The following is a 25,572-nucleotide window of genomic DNA, read 5'->3' on the forward strand; positions in this document are numbered from 1 at the left end:
CTGTATCATTCACTTATGGGAAGAAAAAAAAATAAATAATTACAGCATTGTGCATTATCACACACAATTGTATTACATTATCATTGTATGAACAATAAGGATCACAGCTTGTAAACAAAGTCCTTTATTTCAGCTCCAACTATGCCTTTTATGTGCACATAAATATGAAGTAGAAGCTAATTTTTCCCAAGTGCAGGTGCTTCGAGTCTTTTGTTTTCCATTGAAACCAGCAGTACTTTGTTTTAACAACCGCGCCTTTTTTCAAGAGGGATGAAGGGAAGGGAAGGGAAGGGAAGGGAAGGGAAGGGAAGGGAAGGAGGGCAGCCGCCATTTTCCCCAGCCCCGAGCCCCCCGCGCCGCCATGGAGAGGGGGCGGGCCTCAGAGCTGATCGCCAAGAGGCGCGTCCAATGGGAAGGGCGGGGCGGGCTCGTCTCGCCCGCTGATTGGCTGTTGGTTGGGCGGTGGCGGCTGGGCGGGGCTCCATCCGGGTCTGTCACAGCCGCGTCACCGCCCTGAGGCAGGTACCGGCCCGGCCCTGAGGCAGAGGCGGGCGGAGCGAAGTCCCCAAGCTCCTGAAGATGTCCCCGACAGACGGACCGCCGAGGGAAGGAATTAGGGCATAAAGGACTGGGATTCACACTTAATATTCCACGAATGCAGCTTACATGTATTAAATAAATGTATTTTGTATACTGGGAATACCGAGGGTGCTCGGTACTCAGTGCTACACGGTGCTCGGCTAATTCCTCCCCCTAAGGTGGCCTAAATATTTAATGAGAATTAAAGAGAATCCCACACGAGTTGGTAGAAAAGTTTATTACAGTGCACATTGCTGTAATCAGGAACAGCAAGTGAAGGAAACATAATGCACCTTTGCAGTTAGTTTTCTAAACAGGATTTTGAAACTGGCATTTATTGAGCTTTACAAATTAGATTTATCTCGGTTATACAAGTGCATATGCAAGTGTATATACAAATGGAAATCATTATATTGAGAAATGCCAGGAAAAGCCCTTTTCTCTACCTTACATTATGGAGCAGTTTTTAAAATAAGGGCGAGTGGGACAGACAAGCAGTAGACACTATCAAAACCATCAATATAACTTACGTCTTGGGTGTGCTTCAGTTTTTAGACAGAAGAAAAATGATCCTATAAATGGCAAGCAAGCAGCTTGCTCACAAGCCACTCTTGGAAGAATTAAGTCACTGGTTTCCTTCAGAGCAATTCACCTTTCCACGTGAATTGAAAGCTGGGATTTGGGCAAATCCTAATGCAGTTTAGGGGTTGAGAGGGCATCTTCTACAGCTCGACAGAAGGTCTTTATCTTCCAGGTGGTACAACACTTCAATATGCAACACTTAAAATAATGCAATTGCTAGATCTGTGGGGACCACAGAAAATATAACAATGAGTAATTTTAGTTTAAAAAATACATCCTATACTGCCCTCTCTGGCAACACAAATGTAAAATAACAGTTCCTCTGTTCTGACCAGCATAAAGCTAATCAATTACACATTGGGGGAAAGAAAAAAAAAAAATGAAGCTGTTTGGCAAGCTTTACAGGCATGGGGTGCAGCTGATTTGCCCTGTCCGCTTTCAGTTTGTAACTGCCTTAGGGAAAGAAGAGGAAAGCAGCTTAATTAAAGTGTATTCAGTGCTCTCCTAAAACCCCCCAAACCTCCAAAGACTTCCTTTTGTGTAGGTGTATCCCAAGTAATTAAAACCCATTAGCCGCAAGAGGTGAGAGATCCAACAGATTGAACGTGCAGCAGTGGATGCTTAACGTTCAGTTTGTTGTGTAGATCCCCTACTTTGAAGTCAAATATTTTCATTCAAGGACTACACTTCTCTAAACTCACAGGACCGCTTCAAACCACAAACGAAACATGAAAAAAAAAAAAAAAAAAAAGACAAAAAGTCAATAGTGTGAGAAAGCATTTAAAACAATTTTATTGGAATGATACAGGAATGGTTAATATTACAAGTTAAATCCTCATTGCCGGCCATCTACATAGGAAAAAAAAATAGAAACGAACAAATTCAGTTCTTGCGTCCATCATTAACCTAAGACAGGTAAATGAACTAGAAAAATAGCAGGTAGGCAACACATTCCTAGCACTCCTAAACCCAAGCAAGGTATCCGCATCAAAGTTTACGCACGTTTTACACACAGCCCCACAACAAAGAAATATTTTAGGTATTTTTCAGTTTGTGTTGGTGCCTTGTTCCCCAGACAAAGAAATAATTCAGTCTTTCTCAACAGAGCTCTCTTAGGAATGCTGATACAGTTTGAACGCTACCATATGGCGAGGATGGGGGACCCGACGAGGGAAGTGACTTTGCTTTCTTAACTTGGCAGTTTTCTTGACCATCAGAAACAGAGGCTGACCTTGTTTCAGCATGTTTTGGGTCGCTGAGCTGACATGATTTGGCAGCGACTTTCAGTTACAGCTCCTTCAAAATAATGCCTGTAGTTCACAAAACTTACTTTCTTTTCAGAGGAAACACAGCAAATCAGCACGGGTGGATAAGTGACTCGCGTGTCAAATTCCACTTTCTTCACAAGATTTCACAGAGTATTCTCAAATACTTTCTTGAAAACTTGACCACTGGTTTAGCCAGAAGAAGATTACACCAGTGTTAAGAAAGAAAAATCACCTCAGTTTAAAAGGGTGCAATCACAGTGAACAACAAAAATCAGACATGGGGCTTAAAAAGCAACCCAACTTCCACAAGATCTTAAAGATAACTTTCACAAAAGTTCAGTAATCACCGATAAAGCCTGTTAAAGAAAAAGCACAAATGTGTGTGTAGATCTTGAAGGTAAGGCAACATTAATCTATCCATGTATATTTTGATGGCGTGCTTGCTTTTTTCAGCACAAGCTCCAAACCAACTCCCTGGCTCCCAAATCAGAAGAGATAAAATGTGAAATAAATATGATTTTAACTAGCTTGGCTCTGCGCTTGATCCCGATCACTCTGACATCCGTGGGAGTTTCCTCACGAACCCTCTCGAAGCAGAGCTGTGCTCCAACCAGAGCAAAAAGCTGCAGCTCTGTTTTAACAGATGTTGACAAAACGAGCACTTTCCCTGAATGAACAAAAGCCCCAAAGAAATGCGAAGGAAGTGTTTAATTACTGCACTTTAGACCATCTTTGTAAACCCAGGTTTTTACTTTTACCCTGCTCCTAATGTCAGACTTTCAAACCGTGAACCTTGAACCATTTCATAACGTCTTGAAGAAGCGCTGTGTCCATCGCACAGCATAAACATAAATTAACCGCGCTGTCACGATACGCTGCAGCCTTCTGCTGAACTGTGCCACCTGTTTCTCTTCCTTCATAAAGCAAAGAAAACCAAAATGTTTGTGCGCAGAGCAATTAGAAGGATCCTCTAATTACAGCAAGGCCTAATTACCTTTCTAACTGTATTTTGATGCGTTTGGGGGATAAGTACATTATGTGGTGCATAATGCATTTTAAATTACCCACACATTTTTAAAACCTGTTTCTTATCCTTTAGGGCACTTGTAATTATTTGTGTTTTTGCAGAACACGGCCAAGAAATCCAGGCTACCTCGCGAGCACTGGGAGGGCAGACAGGTTAATATTGCACGTGGTAAATTCACCAATACAAGACACTTGAATAGGTTCGCGGCTCCTGTAATAGCCTCATGATATGGCAATAGCAATGGAAATAAGTTGTTAAACCTTAAAAAAAAAATCTTGGATAATTACAATAGCTCTCACTGTTCAACCATTTAACTTTGCTGATTTGAAAAAATACTATTTTAACCTACTGACTACTTGAGCATGCATTAAGATGCCTAATACTATAAGCAGTGTGAATTGGTATTTTTGTAGAGAAATACATTAAAGGCGTTCACCCTTACACAGGTAAGGAAATGCCATTTCTGGCCATTTTGGCTTATTTGCAACATTGCCTGGGAATTAGGACGTACTTCTTCGATGTGCACTGACTCCTGCACGCAGACACGCACTGAAGGCGTGCTCAGGCAGCTACCTGTCCTGATCAGCTTGCCAGTGGAAAGGCTGTCCAGTGCCCAAATCCCTTTTTCTTTGTCAAAAGAGCCCACATGGATCACTTAAATGAGAAATGGCATTTTTTTTTTGTTATCATCTGTACAGCGTGTTACAATACAAATCTTAAATACCCATCCTACAAAAGAACAAACATAACTTGCAGAAGTGACTGCAATGGTTACACTACACAACACCACCTACAATTTCATCCGAAACCAGAATCTAAAGAGGCTGAAAATCACGGTGTATTTCCGTAACGTTTTTGAGGCAACTCAGGCACTAAGTTGGTATCTGACCAGGTGTGAGATACTGGTGCTTTTTTTTTTTTTCCATATTTTAAATAGCTGGATCCCTAGGTATAACCACATCTGTGTTGTTAGTACAATAGTTTTTTGGAGTTTACACGAAATAGACGAATTGCCAAGACAATTTAAACTACGTGAAAGTCATTCGTGTCCAATTGCTTCAGTTTCCTATGCGTACAACTCGGTAATAACACCCCGTGCTTTCTACCTTTATGTTCACATTTTCGTATCGTGTTCAGATTTGCAGTATATACGGTGAATGCTGCAAGCACCAATCAAATGTTAGAAATCACATCTATATTTCTTGAAGCAGAGACAATTTTACTATTTTATAAAAAGCTGTGGAAATTCCCTTTACAGAACATTTAAGGCAGTCGAAATTCATGCTTGCTGCTTTGCCAGCGCTTCAGCTTCCTGAAACAGAACAGAAATACATAAATCAGTACTTTGTAAAGGATGGCAACTTACACATACCTGTGTTAGGCACCAGCACATGACAAGAAAGTTGCAGTAGTACATTATTAAGAGAACAGCACTGAACCCAACTCAAAGAGTCCCCACTGGCTACAATTACATTATAAACCATGTCCCATACCATACTGGCTTTACCTCCAATTCTGACCTAGCTCCAGCAGGACTTGCAAGAATGTGCTGGTTGTTCACATTCCCTCTGCCTCCTGGCATGCACGCCCAGGGCCGGTTCTGCCCATGAGAGTTTATAACAGGAGAGCAGATAAAATGAGTATGCCTCATTTCGTGGTACGACACGAGAACTATTTAGAGATCAAAGACCTTTGGAAGAACCAGGGATAGACAAGAATATTACATATATAAGAAAAGAGTCTCCACATTGGGAAAAAATAAGAGGTACGGGGAGAGAGATAATTTATTATTTATTTATTTTTAACTAAACATAACCGAACTACCAGAAGTAACCACTGAGCTTTTTGCCTTCCAGGGGGCTGATAAGCTGGGATGCCTTCCTTGGGAAGGGCTGCTGCTTGCCACCTGCTCCTGGTGCCCAAGGTTCCCAGCCCGCAGCTCTTTCAGGGACCTGGTATGGATCTGGTGCCCTTCAGAACACTCCTCTGAAGTCACTGAGATCCAGGAGCAGCTGAAGCAGCTTAGCAGACACCAGAAGCCCCTAACATTTCTCCGTACATTTCAGAGGGACCCTTCAAAAACAACAGCCTGCGTTTTTCACTCTTTGTTTTTTGTGAGGTGGTCACCCAAATGGGAAAATAACATCACAGAAGAAAGGTACAAGGAATTTATTCTCCTGAAAATGGTTCCCACAAGCATCCTTCTGACTGGAGATTAATTTAATGACCTGTTAGCAGCAACGTGGCCTGCAGAAGGATGAACAGAGTCACTGAGCTCTCGCTGTGGCCCTTCAGGGTGGAGAGTTTGTTTTATTTTAAAGGAAATCTGCTAAACTTAGCTTTTACGTAATGAAGTTGTTTGCTTTGGTGACTGCACAGAAATACTGAAGATAACGGATTAACATCATCATTATTAACGTGAGCCAGTATGGAAAACAAAAACATTAAAAAAAAAAAAAGAGGGAGGACTAAGAAGGGAACTTCTGAGAGACTGAAAGACTGCTGGGAGAGGGGAGGCAGGCAGTGAGCCCAGCCTGCGGGGCAGGAAGCCCCAGGCCTATCTCTGTTATCTGTTCGCTGCTCGTGCCTGGGCACCCTGTCAGCTCCTGGCAGAAAAGGCAGGTGATAGGGGAGGAGAGATAAGAGAGGACAACAAAGCCCAGGAAAAAAAAATAAACAAGTGCTTCTTGAAATGGTAACAAAGAGGGGATGGTTCTCCTGGCTTCCTAACAACTCCATTAGCAGTCATAAGCAGTAGAGAAGTGACACCTAGCCTCTTTCTCTTTTTTTCCTTTTTTGCTTAGAAAATGCAGGATCAAATAAATCTCTTCAAAACAGTCACTGCTGAGCTGAGGAGGATTCCTGGCATTTCTCTCATTCCCAGGAACAAACCACCCAGGCTCAAGAAATAGTGATTTGTATTTCCATGCTCGTTTTTGAGCCCTTCTCTTCATTTTCTTTAGCTTTAATGCTGGAACTTTGTATTCGCCATCACCTTTCCAAATCAGTGGGAAGTGATGGGAAAGGACCTTTAGTGGAAGTTTGCTGCCAAGGCAATCCTCTCGTGCAGGAGCACACAGCTTGGTCCTCTGCTCCTCTCCCTTCCCCTAGCAACACGCAGGATGGTGTTAACTGCACCAGCACAGCCCGGCGGCACGCAGCTCTGCTCTAAATGCCAACTGCAGCATCTACAAATCAGTTCCTCCTCCTTGGCAGCGGGCAATCCGCTTGATTTGCCTTTTGCATCATGTAACTGTGGGATGGATACCGAAAGCCAGCACAACTGCAGAATGTGCTGGGCACCAAGGTGCTCCTGTAAAGGTTTCCCTCACTGGCTCCGAGCTGCAGCAGGCAGTGCGAAAACACAGCAGAGAACATCTGTGGTCATGTTCTTCCTCCTCAGAACTCCTCTTTTTCCCTTAGGACAAATCAGAGCAGCTAATAACCAAGCAGACTGTTCCTGCCAGAGCACCCACATAGCGGGTCAGGAAAGAATTGATGTTTATAAATGTTACAGAGACAGATGACCCCATTATGGTACGGCACCAACTGCTCTCCAGGACCACTGCCCTTCCCAGACCTCGCATGTGATGGGAAATGTGAGGGCTTTCCTGTCTCCTGTGCTCCCAGGGCTGCTTTCTCTCTCCTTGGCTCCATCCTGCTCTCTCTTTCATGTAACACTGTGCAGATATTCTGAGAAATTTAAACAGGATTTAAACAACTGTGTGCAGCTGGGGCACACATCCTAGGATTTGCTCTCTGCAGCCCCGTACAAGGCAGAGTATTTCCTCACTGCCCCACTCGTTAGTGGAGTTACCGCCAGAATTAGCTTGGCTCCCCAAACTGTCTGCTTCAGTCTGACCTGCAGCTTCTAATGCTTAATACTAACTGATCATCATCCACCTTTAAAATTAGGTCTCTGAGTGATGTGCACACTGTGACCTTCAACTCTTACATGACTAAAGTTGAAAGGAAACGGCGTGTTTATCCATTGGAACAAGAAAACCGAAGTGACCTGGAGGATCCTGCTGCCCTCAAGTGAAACGTATAAAGCAGGCTTGTCCTATCCTATCAAAATCAAAAGCAGAATTCCAGCCCACTGCTTCCACAGAGCAGCAGCCCACTTTGTAATTGGCAAGGAAAACAAGGCTTCAGATAACAAGCTGGAGGAAAAAATTACTCTGAAGTAAGAGCAGATTCTTTCAAAAACAGTGACTCTGGTTTCAAGGTATTTTCGAGTACAAAAGTCTCAGCAAAGCTTCACATTAATATTTTTTTTCACTGAATTGAAGTAATTTGTTTTTTCGTGGCAATATCTTTTCATCCACATTTCTTGTGCATTCATCAGTACAAATATGAACTACTCTTCTCTTGTTCCAGGACTGTGCAATTAAAAAAGAATAAAATCCAAGGTAAAACAGATAATTAATACTAGTGAAGAACTTGAACCAGCTCTTTTTTTTTTCTAAAGTGATGAAAGCTTTTCCATTAACTTGGAAAATTGCAGGGTGGCTCCACAGTGAGGACACCAAAAGAACATCAGTACTGAACACGGAGTTTTTCTGGTAGAAGGAGGGGGAGGAAGATACCTCCAGGGAACAGAGCATCCTCCAAACAAACCAGCACACAACAACAGCGTGTTGTTGCTGTGATGTGGAAGCCTAAAAGCTGGTCCCTGGAGACTGAGTATCAGGCCAGCAGGGAGATTCACTGGGACAACCACAGAAACATGTGAAATATCCTGCCAGGAGCAGAAAAGAACAAGGTGTAAAATACAGGTTGTGGTTTACTGTGACCAGTGTACACACCTACCTTTGAACCAGGTGGTGCAGTCAAGCCTAAAAACGCATATACCGCGTTATTCTCTCGAGCTTCGAAGAAGGCTTCGTAATCCTGCATGATGGGGGTGAGGGACAGGGGGAGGAAACAAAAGATAGGAGTGTTAATTTTGAGAAATAATCAGAGCACAATTTGTTGTGGTACCCAACCTGCACTGAACAAACTGCCTCCTGTGGCCTGATGCGAAATCACTGATGCCGTAGGGTTTGGACTGTTTGAAAAGCAGTCACACTTTGCCCTGAATGATTAGCCTACACAAACAAACGAAATCAGGGAAGACTGCTTGTTGTCAAACCGTCCTACTCACGTGCTGAAGACATACAGTGGTTGCTGCAGCATCAGCCCCACAAAAAGGTGCAGGGCTCTGCCTCTTGCTGTCTGGCACTGGATTGACACGGGCACCGTGGCTGCTCTACGTATGCACACGGCCACTTCCGAAGAAAATTAAGGTGAAAACAATGAAAGAATAAAGAGTACCTTTCTCTGACTTCTCAGTGTTTGAGAGAGAATGCAGTTGTGTGTGGTTTACAAACAGCACGGCTTAGCTGCCTGCTAACTGAGGAAATTGCGAGCCAAAAACCCCAGCGTGGCTCAGCAACAGCAGTTGCCAAATACTGACCAAATCAGCCCAAAATGTTTGTGCAAGTTGACTTACTGCCCGAGTTACCACATACTTCCCGAGCTCCAGTTTCCAAACTCAGCACATACCTGACCTGTGTCTTCCCTTTTCTGCCTTACAGCTGGAGCAGCAGCTCGGGCTTTCTGCAGCTCTGCTGGGGAATTTTGAGTCCTGGCAGAGAGATCCCCGGGGAGGCTGCAGCTCGGAGCAGGCTCAGTCAGGGGCTGAAGTCTGGGAGGGAGCTGCCATTGAGGGCAGGGCGCTCCGCATGCCTGCTGCAAGCCTGAAACAGCAAGGGCTGCAGGAGCTGCGGCGTGCTCGGGGCAGGGGCGCCTCTCAGAAGGGGCTGGTGCAGCCAGAACAGAGGGAAGTCGAGAGAACTGAGCGCTGGAGCCTAAAGATCAGGGATGTCAACGTCCTGCTCCGTTTGCACACCAAGCATTCGGGTGCTGGGTTGATAGAAACTCGTGGGACTGTGCTAAATCCTCCCAAAGGCCCTCTGGGGGCAGTGCTTGCTATATGCTGGGGCTGCTGGATGACAAAGGGGGTGTTTATCTGGCCGGTGCATAGTTCAGCAGGCGGCTTTGTAGCACCCAGCAGGAAAGGAATGCCCGTGCCGAAGGGGCAGGGTTTGTGCCAGCTCACAGCCTGGTAACTCAGCTGGCTCCCACCTCTGCCACTGACACCCCATCCGATGGGACAGACAAGGAAGTTCATGCTTGAGGAGAAGCAAATAAAGATATGAAGAGGTTCAAAATAACTTTTGCCTTTCGGAAAGCTGAACCTGGTAACTTGAACCCAGCTACATAAGTTCACCAAACTTCAAAAGTTGGAAGTGGCACCTGCCAAAATTGGAGGGGTGAAATAAACACAAGGCAGGGACTCTCCCCTTCTCTGTTTTCGGTTGCAGACGGACATTAATCACCACATTTGTCCCTCCAAGCCAGGCTCTGTCCACGTCCAAGCCATCAGTACAATTTTGCAAGCCGAGAGGCACATGAACTCACTGTGGGAACTATTTCAAGTTCTCCTTTTCTTACAAGCACACAGAAAATGGCAGTGCATTACAAATCACTTCTGCCACTGGCCTCAGCATCACCTTGCAAAGGTTCCGAGCTGGCAGATTCCAAATGACAGACCTGGAGCTCAGGACCAGACTTCGAAACGACTTAGAAACAAAGCCACAGCACCAGAACAACGCCCGCTGTGAGCTCCCTCCAGAAGATATCAAGTTTTAAAAATAAAATTAACAGTTAATCTAATAATCATTCAAGCATGGCCTGCTGAGTACAAGTGCTGCAGGGCAGCATACTTTTGATCAAGCATTAAAATAATTACAGGCAGGAATTGGATTCGCGACATGATTTTTAATCTTTTCAAAGCACTGCAGCAAGCGGCCCGCAATGGGCTTCATTCTGCCAGCAGAACCCAAAGGCTCGTCCCAAGGATCAGAAAACTGATCTCTGCCATGGGAGGCACCGCTTCGTAGCAGCACAGCTTTTGGGAGATGAGCAGCGGACCGGAGCGATCCAAAATCCCCACGCAAAGCCCCGTGCGGGCAGAGCGGCTCTCTGAGCTGGCTACAGGTTGCTGCAACGCCGCCAGATTCCTATAAAGTGCTGCAAAAAGGGCAGCACGAGGATGGGGCCAAGGGGGGGTGACACTTATCCAAGCCTTACCCCGAGGTAGCGGCTGTCGTTGAAGAGCCGCGGTGGCAGCGGGTTGCCGCTGGCGGGCCGGCTGTCTTCTGGGACGTTCTCCCGCATCCATTTGCGGTTCTCCTCGTTGGCGGCGATGTCCTTTTCCTCAAATTCAATTTTGTTGGCTTCCAAGAACCCTAGAACATCTTGTTGCTGCTTTTTGATCTGTCGGAAAGATGGGAGGGAGGGAGAGAAACAACATCAGTCGTGCCGCGCTGGTGGTTTTGCAATTCTGGGGGTCAGGGCAGAAACAGGGGGGTACAAAACAGGCTGAAAATGAAAACTGGAGGAAAATTCTCACAAAAAAAATATAAACATATTCTAAAGAGCCCCATCTGATGGGCTGTGGGTGATGTGCATTTTTCTTTTCACAAGAAATCTCCTAACTTCTCTTCAATAGGATCAAACGGGCTGGGGTAGGGGCACTGCCCCTGTACAGACGGCAGTGCTGTGAACTTTAAGGGTCTGCACAGCCAAACCCAGAGCTGCCCCACACAGACCACACCAAGCAGTCAGCTCCCAAAGCAATTCTGGGTCCTGGTTCTCTGGACAAGAACCCAGCGAGCTCTGCCTGCAGGAGAGCTCTGGGGTGAGACCCCACAGCCACACAGCTCGTCCCCTGCGTGCTCCCGCAGCACCCCAGCCAGAAGTGGGATCTGTTAAACAAAAACTGTGCTGGCCGTGGACAGGAAAGGTGGTTTTTATTACTGTCATAACGTGAGTTATTAACTTCCTGGGGCAGAGACGTTCTGCTTACGCTCTGCTCTTCCTCTGCACCACTTTAGCGCCGTAAGGGAAATTATAACCGTGTGCATCCAGGGAAACAAGGGAAAAATAGGACTTCATGGGAAATTTGTTCCCTTCAGAGAGGTCTGTTAGCAACCAGGACAGACAGATCCCCGTGTGTCTATCACAGCACGGCACAACGGGGCCTCCCTCCAGCTCCCTTGGCGCAGGAGCCACGGTGATGGATTCCTCCCGGTGTGCTTCTCTCAGCAGAAGGATCCCACGGGGTAACATTGCCGTGCATTAGCAAATTTTTTTTATCACAGCTGAAAATAAATAAATGGGCCAGGTTAATCTCGCCCCGAGGAGGTCGCTCGTGTCACAGGCTGTGCACCAGAGTGTTTCTCAGCACGCTCACACCCAGCGGTACGAGACTTCCTCGTTTGCCTTTAACAACAAGGGGCAGAGCAGGAGGGGAAAGTTTTTCTCCATCGTGTTATAAAGGTCAAAGAGAAAGGAGGCAGCACTTCCTCCAGCAGCTATTCCGTAGGACTGGAGTACGGGAAAGGTCCCTGCAGTTGTAAACTCCGGCAGCCAGCGCTCAAGGCCACGGACCCACCCGGGAATAAACCGACGCTTCTTCCTCCCTACCTAATTACCCTTTAATTAACCGTTTCCCACCAGCTGTGAATTACGGATGAAGCCAGCTCCCATTAGTCTCAGTTCTTTAACTTACAAAAAACCTCCCGGCTTGCCAGAGCTGTTTGCTCAGCGACAGGTAGCACGACGGGGCCCCCGCTTCGTGACTGCAGCAGGGGCAGCGAAACCCTCTTGGCTTGCCTGTGAGCAGCTCCTGGAGAGGGCCTTGTGCTTATTCTGCTAGAAAAGGCACCGTCTGGAAGGCAAATGTGGCATTTGGGTTCCTGCTCCACCCGCCTGGGCAGGACAGTTACAGGGCTGCTTTACGTGGTTCTGTTTCGAAAAGCTGCATTAATCTCAGGCACGGGGAGGGAAGCACCTAAAACAGAGCTGCAGATGCCCCGGGGTGCTTTGTCTCGCTGGACAGGGCAGGAGCTCCGAGGACAGGAGCCTGGGGGCTGATCCTGCTGCCCCTGCTTGGGAAGGAGCACGGAGGGGGGTGGGCACTGCCTTCAGGGGTGTTCCTCAACAGCTCCCTCCAGCTTCCTCCAAATTGATCTATTTTCACTCGGGTTTGGCTTCAGTGTCTGCTCCATGAAGATAAATGGCTTTATGGAAAGTGACCGGAGGTTAAGCAAACTCCTACCACAAACCTGGAACCTTTTGCATACAAAACCTTCACAAGCAGATTGTAAGCTCATTTCAAGATTCTCTTCCTTTCCTGGTACAAGACAGCCATGAAAGATCAACCTTTCAACAGAGAACATGCAGAAAATAACCCCATGAAAGTAGCTAGGATCAGGAACAACTATCGTCCCTCCTTGCAATCCACACCAGAAGTTAATTTGCTGTTCCAGGAGGTAGCTGCAGCCCTGGATGACGGCAGGAACGCAAGAAAAACCACATCAAAGCTGTCAGGAGCAGAGCTGGGTGATGCTGGGCAACAAATCGTATCCATCAAAAATGGAAATTCAGCCCCAAAATGGGCAGAGCACTTCCCACAACACGCTGTGGCACTCCCACCTCAAAAAGTTTTTTCTCCTTCAAATCTTTACTAATTAAAAAAAGAGTGCCAATATCTGGCATTCTCCCACCAAGGCTCACCTACACGTGCATCAATTTGCCATCCAAGGCTTTGTTTGTTTTAGCAAACACTTCCAACTATAGTAAAAGCCTGGCCCTGTTATTTGGGGTCACTTCCAAGGAAGCGATTCCACTCGCAGCAGCTTGCCCAGACCAGCAGGATTCTGACAGCGCGGGGTGAGCCACCAACGAGTCCTTGGACCAAAGCAATCCCAGCACCTGCAGCAGTGGAAGAAAACGATGTAAAGCTGCCAGGATTGCTGAAACTTTCCCCGGAGCAGGTCCCATAGGAGCAGGTCCCATAGGGAGCTCGGCTGTGCAGGACTGGAGGGCTGGGGGTGATGCTCGGGGTCCTGCGAGCTGCCAGTGCCCCGCTGCCAGGAAAGCCTCGTTTAAATGCGTTGGTGAAAAGGGCTTCAAAGACAGTTCTTGTTTGGTGTACGTAGGCACAGGCGGGGAAAAGAATAGCTTAGTCTGCGCTGCTGGCCAAGCAGGGCTTTGTTTTTAAGCCTTGTTATTTCTTCAGTTTATAAATAAATTTCCCGTTGGCCCAGAGTCGTGTTTTGGAAGTCTATTTCTGGCCCCCAGAGACCTCGGAGCCCGCAGCCCCAGCTCTGTGGCTGCCTCCAGCCGGTGAGCAGCTCTGGCACATGGCACGGGGCATTCCCGGGTCCTCACTTCCATGCAGGGAAAAAAACACATCTTTTTTTTTTTTTTTTGCAAAGGTACAACTCATCCCTTACACCGAATGGGTGCCCCCTCCCAGAGCAGCCAAGAGCTTCCCCGTTGTTTTATTTCGCCCTGCCCATGCCCGGCGCAGACTGCAGGCTAAATATGTCCAGCAGCAGCAGCAGCTTCTCCCTCCTCACGTGCCTGCGGTAACACGACTGCTATTCACGGCTGCTTCTTGGAATTTGAAAAAAAAAAAAAGTTCATTCTTTGTTTTTTGTGTGCTTGTTTTTTAACATTTCTGACGGTAACAGCTCTCCTCATGCAGGCTGCTGGGGCAGAAGCTGATGCTTGGAAATCAGCTGCAGGCAGAGCGGGGATTTTGGCTCCCGGTACCTTTTGGGAAGCTCCTCACAGCATTTCAAGGCTGGGGAATCCCGCTGTGCTTCCCTGGAAGCTCACACCCCACAGCCAGACCCCTGGAAGCTCACACCTCACAGCCAGGACACCACAGCATGCCCCCGAGCAGGCTCCTTCCCAGGCTCCATTAGAGTTTTCTGTGTTTCTGTTATAATATTTCAGGATGCAGGTGTTTATATACAAGCTTCCTTGCTTCCATTCATACAAACAAAGCAGATTTTTTCCCTGTATCACCTTAAATTTCAGAGGTGCCAGCTCTGGTGGCCACTATCGCTGCAAGCTGCGGCCAAGGGGTAGAAAACTGGAGGGCACCCGCAGCACCGAAGGCCTGATGAGAGCTCTGCGGGATGCCTGCGGGTGTCTCTCTCACTTCCCCCTGCCAGGCAGAACATCCTCCTATTTTTAGGTCTGGGCAATTATCATCGCAGAGCCCACGCCACTTCTTTGTCTGCCTATTTTAAGCCACGCGCGACACGCAGCAAGGCCGGCGGTGGCTCTTCCAGCGCTGGCCTGCTGCTCTGCAAGGAACGACGAGGACAAACACTGAAACCACCACGAACTTATGTGACCCAAACCAAACACAAGGGGCTGGAAAAGCTCATACTGTACTCGTGCTTCTTCTTTTTTTTTTTTTTTTCTCCAGAAATGAGGCCGTGTCCGGATGGGCTCTGTCTGCACTCGCTCTGCCCAAAACTGGCCCGCAATGAGCTCCAGAAGTAGGAAATTACAGAAAGGGAAAAGCCAAATCACGAGAGCAAAACTAAAAGCTTCTTTTATGGATTAGAACACCACCTTAAGTGCACTCATTCAATAACCCGATGCCTGAAATTTTGCTAAATCCCCCAGCAAGAAGCTCCGAGTGGAGAGGCCACGGTGCTCTGACACACGACGGCCGATGCCACCCAGCTCTGCTGCGGTCAGGCTGGAAAAGCAAAGGCACCAAAACGCCCTAAACGTGTCAGAACCGAGTGGCTGCTCCACATCAGAGGTCTGCTCAGCTGCTTTCCTCCCGCAGAGGCCAGAAGCAGATCCCTCTGCTATCAGTCAAGCGCGAGGACAAGGAGCGTTTCCTTATTTATATCCTCGCGGCTCCTGGCAAGCAGCTGCAGCCGCGCGGCCTAATGAAGGCCTGATGACTTTTTAATGGGTTTTAAGCTTACTTTCTGTGAAGGCACCTGAAGGATTAATTCTGCATTACATCTCGAGCCAAATTCTGCTCTGAACAAATAATATCCAGGCACCTGGGAGAGCAGAGTTAGAATCCATTCATCCCTTTACACCTGCTTCTCCAGGGGCTCTTGGGGTGCTCCTGCATCGCCGACACACCAAACACCTCACCACCACCAAGACCTGAAGATGATCTATAAAAGTCCCTTTTAATCAACGTCAGGTTTGCTCCAGGGCATGGAAATGATCTCCGTCAGGTGAAAACCCAGCTCTGTTCCTGCTGGAGCCACCAAAATCAGAAGCAAAGCTTTCTTCATTTCTTGGCCCCAATGAAAACCAGGGCGACATCGTGCGCGCTCCTTCAGCTCTGCCCCATACTCACTGCCCCCCAGGTGGTTGTGGCTGCTTTTTTCACATTCCCCAGACCGCCAAGACCCATGTACCACAACAGCAGCTCCCGGGTGGTCTTGCCTGAGGGTCCAGCTCACCACGAGCCCACCGTCTCAACTCACAGAACAGCGGGCAGGCTGGGTGCAATGTGCCAACTCCAACCCTCTCTTTAGTCAGGATGTGTTTCCTCACCAAAAAAAGAAGCAGCATCCCTCCAGCGTTTGCTTTAGAGGCCTCTGTGAGTTCTGCAAAGTGCCAAATGGAAGCAGTGTGGAAGCCAGGATGCCAAACATCCCTCTCTGGGGCAGCCGCAGCCTGCTGAAGCACTCCAAGAATAGAGGTAACGCAAAACATGACTGCGAGGTTTCACCACAAATCTGAAAATATTCAAATATTCGCACAAATATAGCTCATGGTGCCACGATTTGCACACATTTCTCTCTCGTCTTTTGCTTTTTTGAGAAGTTTTCCCTAGTTCAAGGCCGTGCAGCCCCAGGTAGCCCGTGCAGGGATCACCCTGGGGATGGGAGCTGCGGGGTTTGGAGCGGAGGGAGGATCACCCTGCCCCTACCCTACAGGCCTGAGCTCTGCTTCGGATGGGAGCCTGCTCCAAACCCAACAGTGAGCAAGCTTCAAGCTGCAGGAACACAGGCCCCATTACCCTGGCTGGCCATTAATGAGGCAGGAGCACATGAGGAGCCCCGTGGTTATGACGTGCCGTCGTTTCCTGCTGCAGACGTGGGATTTGGCAGGCCCCAAAGGCCCAAAGAGCCCCTGGAAACAGCATCCCAGCTCCAGGGGGGTAAAGAAGCAGAAGCAGAGGGGGAGGAAGGAGGCAGAAGCCCGCTCGTGGCACATCCTCAGGCAGGAGGAGGTCTGGCAGGGTGGAGGAGCAGTAAGGCCCTTCAGGGCAGGCCACCTCTGCCACAGACTCCTGGGGTGACTTTGGGTGTGCCTTTTGCCACCCCTGAGCTGTCAGCAGTAATTTTATTTCTCCAAATCACTTGTTTGCTTTGGTATTTGGGTGAGGGATCATTTCTGGCCGTTCCTGCAACCAGGACCAAACAAAGCCCAGCCCAGCCTCGCAGGGAGGCTTTAAACATAGACACACAAGGCTGATCTCCAGCCAGGCCATCACACTGAGCATTATGTGAGCAGCCAAAAACTCCCCAGAAGATGACAAACATTAACTGCCCAGACTGAAGGTTTACAGCACGAATTGCTGTTTCACTGACTCTGTACTGCCAGGCGTTCATTGCCTTTAAATAAAACTGGCTTTAAGAAGAAATGCAGTACAAAACAGGGATCCTGCTCCACACCCAGGTGCTTCTGCATCACTTTCTGCCCTCGAAGAACTCACACACCAGAGGCATCCTATAGCAGAAGTCTTTTGGATGACTGCTATGCAAATACTAAACCAAATCAATTCTTTGAAGACAATAAAGATCATTTTTTTCTTATCAAAAATAGCCACCTCTGCTGCCTTGGCCTGGAAAGCTGGCATCGGGGCTTTGCTCTGTGGGGCACCCTTTGGGAGACATCCTGGAGTTAGGAATTCCAGGAACAGCACATTTTTCTATCACAGTAAGGTCCTTCCCCCCAGCTCTTCCCACCCACAGCCACGGGGAGCTGCCACCGTCCATCCCACCCCAGGGGCAGGGCACGGCACTGCTCACACCACGACCGGGGCCACCCCACAGCCACCCACGATGTCCGGAACATTTTGGGCTCTCTCTTATCACCCTGCTTCTCTTGTTTTTCAAAAACCACAGGCTTCCTCTTGCCTCCCTGCAATCTAGAGTTCGCATACCATGACCGAGCCCTGAGACAAACACAAACTGCGTTTCATTTTCGGAAAGGCCGAGCCCCCAGCTGCTGCGTGCTGGAGGACGGAGCTCTCCGGGCCTGGGCGAGCAGCCAGGCGAGCTGCATTCCCCTCGTGTTCCTCGGGCTCAGCCTCATGCTCGGCTGCTGGCAGCACCGTGGCTGTCCTAGCACCTTCCATGCTGCTAATCCTGCTCCCACAAAAGACCCAGCCGTGGATCCAGCTGCTCCTCGGTTGGTGCAGGTGTCAATTCCTACAGCGAGCATCCCCCGCAGAGCCTTCAGGACCTCCTTCAAGCGTCTCACTGCGTGTGCACCTCAAACCTGGGTCCCCTGCAGGAGAAGCGGAGCCCTTCGGCCACCTCCTGACACATTTTAATGCGGTGAAAGGAAACAAATTTAGAGAAAGACTGCTCGGGTCCAAAGGTCTCACAGAGTGAGCCAGCAGAACCACGAGACGTGCTTATCTGCGCTGCGGGAGGGCAAAGCATTGCAGTTCCTAACCAGGATTATCAGGTCGCTAACAAGCAAGACTGCAAACCTGCCCCATTTCATTTTGTGCCTCCTTTTTACTTATAAATACTGCATTTCCTGCCTAGGGAAAAAAAAAATCCTACATCTATTACCCCTAAATCAGCTTCATGGCAACTTCACTTCCATCCGTGTCCCACGAGAAAGCTTTGGGATGTATTTTGAGTTCCTGAGTTACCTGTTCCTGGCCCTCTCTGCCAACTGCCTCATACCACGCAGACAGCAGCGATCTCAAATAAGCAGCATTAAGGATTTCCCCGGTAAAACCCTGCCCCGCTGGAGTCCGTGGCAAAGCTCCCAGCGACATTCCTGCTGCCAAAGGTTCATCCTGCGAGGTGCACACCGAGGCGCTGTTTAAACCTGCCTGGAAACCACAACTCTCATAAAAGCGTGGCTTTAAGTGCAAACCTGGGCTTTGCCAATTCCTTTTGACCTACGGCTGTAGGGGTTCTGATAAATCTGCCCTACCGTCTAGCCCTAAACGTGATGTGTATCAGCATCTGCTGCTGGTGCTGCAAAGCCACGACGTTTAGGAACCACCTGCCTGTAGCACCAAACCCTTCTGTTTGCTGCGTGCCAAACACCTCAGCTCCGACCTGGAGGATTTCATTCCGATGTTAAAAGGAAGACCTAACAACAAAGCTTCCCTGGGCAAAGTCTTTCAGCGCCCAAATGTTGAGGTTTCGGTGTCTGCTCGCTGCTACTGCATAGCCAGCAGCTTCCTACGGCACGTCTGACAGCCCTGCGCTGAACTGCAGCTGCTCAGAAGGAAAGCAAGGGGAGAATTATTATTAAACTGCTGCTATTTTCTTCCTGGTTTCTAAGATACAGGGCACAAATACGGTTAAAAGTTCCTCCCATGTCTGCAGCCTCTCAAAGCGTCTCAGAGTCTGCGAAGCAGAGGTAAGATCCTAATCGCATCGCTCTGTCTGCATGCAACGCAGAGTCACAGCCTGGTTACATTTCGAAGGAAACTTCCAGCTACAAAGCCTGCTAACAGTGCTAGACCTGCAGGTATTTGTAATAAACACCAAACTGGAAGCAAACCAAAAAATCCCAAACACAAACACACGTTTCTTCTCCGTCAAACATTTTTTTCCCCGGACAACACAGCCTCACATATTTTAAACGCACACTGCTAACATAATTTTGGGAGCAGAGCCAGTTTCATCCAAGCATAGAACAGCTTTGCTGGGTCAGATCCAGCTCTTGTCCACCCCAACATCCTGCCTCCGCCAGCCACAGGCTCCAGGGGAGAGCACCCCAAGGGACTGAGCACGCCGACTACCCCACGTTACGCTCTCCCAGCCTCAGTAACACGCAGCTTTGAGTCAGAGGTGTAGTCATTCCCTTTAATAGCCCTAATAGCCCTTTGTAGATTTTCCCCCTTCATTTGTCTCGCTGCTTCCTGAACCTGGGCGATCTTTGCCACACACAACACCCTCTGGCACGGCGTTTCTCTGCCGAGCTGCACGTTGCCAAAGGAGGCACCCAGCTTCTCCCCACTCTCCCCCTGTTGCTGTGCTGCGAGGAGTCACCAGCAACCACTTCCTCTTCGCTCTCCTCCACCGGACGTGGTTTTTCTCTTTTTTTGTGCTTTTTCAGCCCTCTCTCTGCTACCGAACTCCACTTTATTTGTCTGTCCTCGTGCAGTGCTCACCTCACGCTCCCCAGCATCTCTTCTGGCGTTGCACTGCTTGTCCTGGCCTAACAAAGACACAGACCTGCCACAGATCCATGCAGTGCTACTGTTTTAACTTTGTTCTCCCCAGTCCTAAGAACTCCCAACATTTCACCTGCTGTTTATACCACCGATAGGGGATTTTTCAACCAGCTCAAACAGCAAATCCTCTGGCAGGTAATACTTCAAATGCTATGCTCGAGCGCCTTCAAAACTTCAGGCGTGGTGGTACTCATGTGTGCAAAAGGAGCCCAAATAAAATTAGCCTTCAGATAGCTAATGAAAGAAATCACATACACTGCTCACAAGTAAAACCAAGCCCAACAACAAGCTGTAAGCCAGAACCCAAAGGCTGCCTCGGCTGCACTCAGACAGCATCAGCTCTGCTCGGGCTGCAGCTTGATGTTGACCCTTTCTTTATGTTCTCTTCTGGCAGCCTGAACGTCCCCTGCCCACCTTCTGAAATCCAGGCTTGGCAGCCTCCTGCCGTGCTGCGCTCCTGGACGGAGGCTTTCTCTGGAACGAACAAGAGCAGCGTTACAATTAAAAATCTTTTGGGTTTGATGAAGTATCTGATGAGAAAGGTGCTTTACATTGAATCCCAGATCGAATACAGCTGGGCTTACAGACATGTAGCTTTGCTGTGAGGGTGGGAGCACCGTGGGGCACACAAAGCCCTTTCAGATCGGCCTCAGCCCTTCTCTCTATCACAGAGGGACTATTTTAGGGCTGTCTTGAGCCTGAACAGCTGATACCTATCGATGTGCGCCTGGTTCCGTTTGTCTCTTTCCCTGCTCCCTCTTTTTCTGGGAGGAATGAGCGGTAATAATAGCCTTGCAGAAGCCCTTGGTTTTGGCATCCTCTACTCATTACACGCATGCCAATTCTGTAGGAATCTTCTGAGCATAACTTTAATGCCTCAAGACAAGGGGACTTCCTTGCTCAGCTCTGCAAACGCTGCAGAAGTGCTGAGCACGGACGCTCCTGGGGGGAGCCGGGCACCAGGGCTGGAGCAAACGGGGCAAGCTGAGGGTGCTCAGCCTCCGTCCTGGGCCAGCCCTCCCTGCTCCAGCAGCACGGGGGGACAAATCCTGCCACCCTGCCTGGGGACAAGCACCGTGCTGGCTGCAGACACCGCCGGCAGGCAGTCTTCACAAAACCCCTTCCAGCCGCAGCTGTGGAGCATCATCCCAGGCACCGCTTGCAGTTAAGCACGGTAGAATGTTTTGTGTTTCGATCCATTACAACTTTGGCAACAACTGCAACCAATTTAATCTTTGGCTCAGTTAGGGATTTGAATGCCGTATTTGAAGAAAAACATTCGACTTATCTAGAGTTTGGAACAATGACATTAAAAAAAAAGGGACGGCCACCAGACAGATGGAAGGCACCCCGGCTGTCTCGCTGGATTCGTGTCATGCATCGTGTCTCCTACCCTGAGAGCTCGAATCCAGAACAAGCCTTGTTCTGAAGAGTGAGAGAGGGGGAGATGAAGTCTGCTTATCACAGGATATCCCCAAGGCTGCTTGCACAGAGCCAGCTCCGCTTGTCACTTTTGGGGGATTGCTGCGGAAGCAGGAAGCAGCCGCGCCAGTCCTCGCAAAGCCCCGAGCTGCTGAAGACGAGCAGGGAGAGAGCAGGTGGGTACAGACAGCCCTGCTGTTCTGCCTCTGAGCTGTTCTGCCTCAGTTCCAGCCCAAAGCACCAGCTGTACATCCGTGGCACCACCAGAAGGTGCTTCTGGGGAGGAGAGAAGAAGAGTAGGCGGCATGGCTAGCACGCGTTGGCACGGCAGAGCACAGGCTGCTTTCCTCTGTGCTTCCTGGCGGGCGGGGAGGAGACCCGGACCCTTTCCCAAACAAGAGAACAGCACAAAAGAAACACCAAGCCGCAAACTCTCCCATCCCTGACTCTGCAAATGAAAAAATAAACTCAGACTTCCTCTCCTCTTTAAGCCACCCCTACCCAGCAGGAGCCTGAGATGTGCCGGGGGCCGGATCCGGAGCTGCACGGCATCCAAACAGGAGGGGGCTTCCCACACGCTGCCGCAGCTCACTCCAGGGCACCCGTGCTCTCAAATGGTGCAGTTGCTGGCAACAAATGAGCCCGAGAAGAATTTAAGCAGCTGGCTCCTTTCCGCAGGAGGTGGACAGAAGCAGCAGTCCGGCTGCCTTCGGGAAGGCGTGCATGAGTTCTCCTGGTGCTGCAGGGAAGCTGCAGCAACGTCCTCCCCAAACAGAGCACAGTACCTAAATGCCAACAGGGTAAATCACAGACTAGAGCAATTCAGCCTCTTCAGTCCCACATTCTTCTTCCCGCAGCAGAAGAGGCGATTACTCCCTGGCCTCTCCTCCTTTTGCCTCTTAAAGGATTTGAACAGAAGCCTGTAGCCAAATTCAGCCTCGCAGCCTGCTTGAGTCAACGCTTGGGCGCTCCTGAATGTGGCATTTGCGGCTGCCATTTCACATTCGTGGCCTCCAGCACTGCCTCGCACTGAGGAACGCTGCTCGCTTGGGCTGTGTGTCCCTTGGAGAGCCTCCTGGAGGGCCCTGGACTCCCGTGGCCAGTGCCTGCAGCTCCTCGCCGTGCTTACAGCCACCCGTGCTGCTTCATCCCCACCTGGGACTCACCGGCACAAAGTCCATCCTGAGCAAGAGCGAAGGAAAAGGGCATCTGCTGGTTCAGGACTTCCAAATTCAGCCTTCAAACTGAGCTGTAGCCACCATGCTCTGATTTCCTGGGTGAAATCCGAATAGCAGGCTGGACCAGGACTGCAGATATAACAGCTTGCCAGAGTCCTTAATGATAAACTCTCGGTACATTCGGTTATCTCTGGCTCTGAGCAACAAACCACATCACACACAGTCACCTTTACCTTCACCACCTGGTGCATAAAGCAAAAGCCACGAGCAAAAAGCAAACACTGGGCTTTGCAACCAGCGCAGCACAACAGAGATAAGGCCGGGTACTTCCCAACTCCTGGCGTTGAAAGCTGGGCAGCTCTGTCACACTTTGCACAGTACCACCCATGATGAGACACCGCACAACACAGGCACCGAGGAATTAACAGCAAGGCTTCAAGTAATTCACCAGAAATCCCTTGAAACGCACTCTGAGGTGCCTCTGCTTAGACACCAACATCCCATAGCAATTCCTCCTCACAGATACATGCTATCGAATATAAACATTGTGGAGAACGGCGCCTCGGGGAAACACTTTATAAAATATGATATGGAAAATTATCCTGCAGAACAAAGTATTCCTTTGCCAATAGAAGACCACAAAATTTGGGCACCCTCCAAGACTCACAGCCCGAGGCTGCAAGGTGCGAAGCAGCCGCCCGTCCCCTCCGGTGGGAGCTAACGCTTTCCAGAGCCCCACCAAAGCTCCACCAGCTTGCAGAAACCAGGCAGTCATTTTCTAGGAAGGAGGCGCCTTTCTACTTACTGCTGGTTTGCTTTTACTCAAGCAAATTTAGCTTTCAAAAAACCAAAGTAACCCCACCTCGGGTGCTGCTGGTGGTACCAAGCCATCATAGCAGGAGTGAGAGCCACCTCTTTAAGGGACAGGAAAATGACTGATGCCCATCGAGCGCCTTGCAGGCGAACGCTCAACCTTTCCCTTCAGCGAGGTGCCTCTCCGTTCTGCTTTAAGTTGAAGCATCAATTAAAATTCTTATAGCAGAAAGAAAACAGCCACCCGGTGAGGTAGGCTCGAGCCGTGCCAACAGAAACACCCTTGGTGTGCTGAGTAAACCGGGAACGTGCAAATCCTGCTCATTACCACAACACCACTTCAGCTGTACTCGCTTTGGACCTGGGCTTGGGCATACATATGTAATAAAACTGGTGATTACGTGTTTGTTTTGCTTACATTTCATACAAACAGACCACGCCAATGCTAATAGCCAAATTCCACCGGCAAGGATGCACGAGGGACCCTAAGAGGCAGGGAAGGGGATGTTCGCACCGCGTCTCGTGACACGCACAATCCACACAGACAAAACGCCATCGCAGATACCACTTAGCAAATAATTAAAGGCCTCGTTTAAAACCAGGTAAATGTAGTCAAGATCAGTGGCTGTATCCCTGGAGCTTGGCGTCGCTACGCAAACCCAAAATCAATAACTGCCATTAAGGGGTCACCGATAAGAATCTACAGCAAGAGAGCCTGTCAACTGGAAACCTATTAACAGCTGTATTAGGAAGGCAGAATTACATCTCCGCTTTGCTAATGACTGCTTCTTTCCTTCTTGCTGATAATTTTGCAACAAGCCAGCGGAAATCCTTTTGACCCCCCCTCATGATCAAGCCACTCAGGATTTCAGGACACTTTCAAGACCAGCATCAGATAATCATCGGCTTTCTGACTCCGGCATCAGCGTGTCGATGTCAGCAGCAGCACTGAGACCACAAAAAAGGACAGGGGGAGAGAAGCAGCACGGGGATGCCCAAGGGATGAGCTTCTGCTCCTCTCCCCCAGCAGAGCCCAAGGCGGGCTTGCCCCCGCCAGCCCCCAGCCACACAGCTCACCACTGCCTGGTTCTGCTGCTGAGGGCTGGAGACCAGCAGCTGTGCTAACCGGGGAAGGAGAATTCAGTGTAAAACGTGTTTTTTTTTTCCTCCTTCTGGCTGTCACCGGCCTCTGGAAGCTGGGACCCTGCACCTCAGCACGCTGAAACAGCTGGGCACCACGAAGCCGGCGGCTCAGCAGAAGTCTCCGATCTCTGACTGCATTCTTGGGCATCCTGCAAGTCTTCCACTCTGACGCTGAATGCGACAACCCCTGGATTTTAGGCTCGAAGCATCTTTTCTTGAGAAATCCGGCAATCTTCAAGGCGCTGCCGCTGAGCCGGGGCTGGCCCCGGGGGCAGAGCCGCACTTTTTGTGTTGGCTTTGCTGTGAGAGGGGACACACGGGGACACAAACGGACACGGGGACGGACACACAGAGACACGGGGACAGCCACACGGCCACACACAGCCTGCTGGCCGAGCCCGCTGCCGCCCCACGGTGCCCAGCCCGGCTCCCGGCCGCGCTTCATCCCCCGCCAGGCGGCGGAGCAGCCCCCCAGCACCCAGCCGGGCGGCACAACCCGGCCCTCAACTTCATGGGCACGGCAGCAGGGGATCCGTGCTGCCGCCCTACACCCGCTACGAGGAGCAGGAGCCCCCCCGGGGGCCACGAGCACGGCTCCCCCCGGCGCTCCCGCACTCCCAGCCCCCGCAAGTTTCCCGGCGAGCCCCTTACCGCCGTGGAGCCGGAGGAGGAGGCGATGTAGACCTTGATAACCATGCTGAGGGGGAGCCGGGAGGGCGGGTGGGTGTGTGAGGAGTGGAACCGAGCCGAGCTGAGCTGAGCCGAGCCGGGCAGAGCAGGCAGGGAGGGAGGGAGGCAGGGAAAGGGAGGGAGGAGGCTGCGCCTCGCCCCGCCTCGCCCCACCACACGCCGCGGCAGTCACAGCCAGCCGGCCCGGAAGAAGGGGGAGAATGGTTTCGAAAATGAGAAAATAAATAAATAAAGGCAAAAGGAAGGGGGGAGAGAGAGAGAGAAAGAAAGGGGCGAGGCGAGTTCCCGACGAACCACGCGAGACGTGCAGGGGATGGAGGGCGGGCAGGGAAGGGGCTGCGCTGAGGCGCTGGGCTCGGCCGTAGGGGCGGTGGCCCCGGGGCTCACAGCCTCGAAAAGCAGCGAGCCCTGCTGAAATGGGCGGTTTCCGAGGAAAATCTGCGTCAGGGATCCCTTCCCTCAGGGAGGGTGAAATCCAAGTGTGCGCGATGCGGGCACCCCGGTGCGCCGGGTGCTGCGCGGCTCCTCAGAGCTCCCACA

At 49.9% G+C, this 25,572-nt stretch overlaps 1 protein-coding gene across 2 annotated transcripts; it reads right to left on the reverse strand.

Annotated features, from left to right (window-relative positions):
• Nucleotides 1-1,928: 1,928 nt before the first annotated feature.
• Nucleotides 1,929-25,572, reverse strand: SH3BGRL (SH3 domain binding glutamate rich protein like). 2 transcript variants are annotated; one of them, XM_038184092.2, is made up of 4 exons: nt 24,994-25,572; nt 10,594-10,779; nt 8,269-8,349; nt 1,929-4,768 (listed from the first exon to the last, which is right to left on the reverse strand). In XM_038184092.2, the coding sequence occupies exons 1-4, from the start codon at nt 25,036-25,038 to the stop codon at nt 4,736-4,738; spliced, it is 345 nt and encodes a 114-aa protein (XP_038040020.1). In that variant the 5' UTR covers nt 25,039-25,572; the 3' UTR covers nt 1,929-4,735. The 2 variants fall into 2 exon arrangements, with proteins under 2 accessions (XP_038040020.1, XP_038040019.1); XM_038184091.2 differs by lacking the exon at nt 24,994-25,572 and adding an exon at nt 21,710-21,775.

This window comes from Anas platyrhynchos, chromosome 10, assembly GCF_047663525.1.
Source record: "Anas platyrhynchos isolate ZD024472 breed Pekin duck chromosome 10, IASCAAS_PekinDuck_T2T, whole genome shotgun sequence".
In the NCBI taxonomy this organism is placed as follows: Eukaryota; Metazoa; Chordata; class Aves; order Anseriformes; family Anatidae; genus Anas; species Anas platyrhynchos.

What these genes read in the sequence shown, in the direction of transcription:
- SH3BGRL (XM_038184091.2), bottom strand. Translation starts at nt 21,760, where the DNA reads ATGCCGTGCAGCTCCGGATCCGGCCCCCGGCACATCTCAGGCTCCTGC. An exon ending in ACATCTCAGGCTCCTGCTGG is followed by an intron (nt 10,780 to 21,709) that starts GTAGGGGTGGCT and finishes TCTTTCCGACAG; the next exon opens with ATCAAAAAGCAGCAACAAGA. An exon ending in ACGACAGCCGCTACCTCGGG is followed by an intron (nt 8,350 to 10,593) that starts GTAAGGCTTGGA and finishes CCCATCATGCAG; the next exon opens with GATTACGAAGCCTTCTTCGA.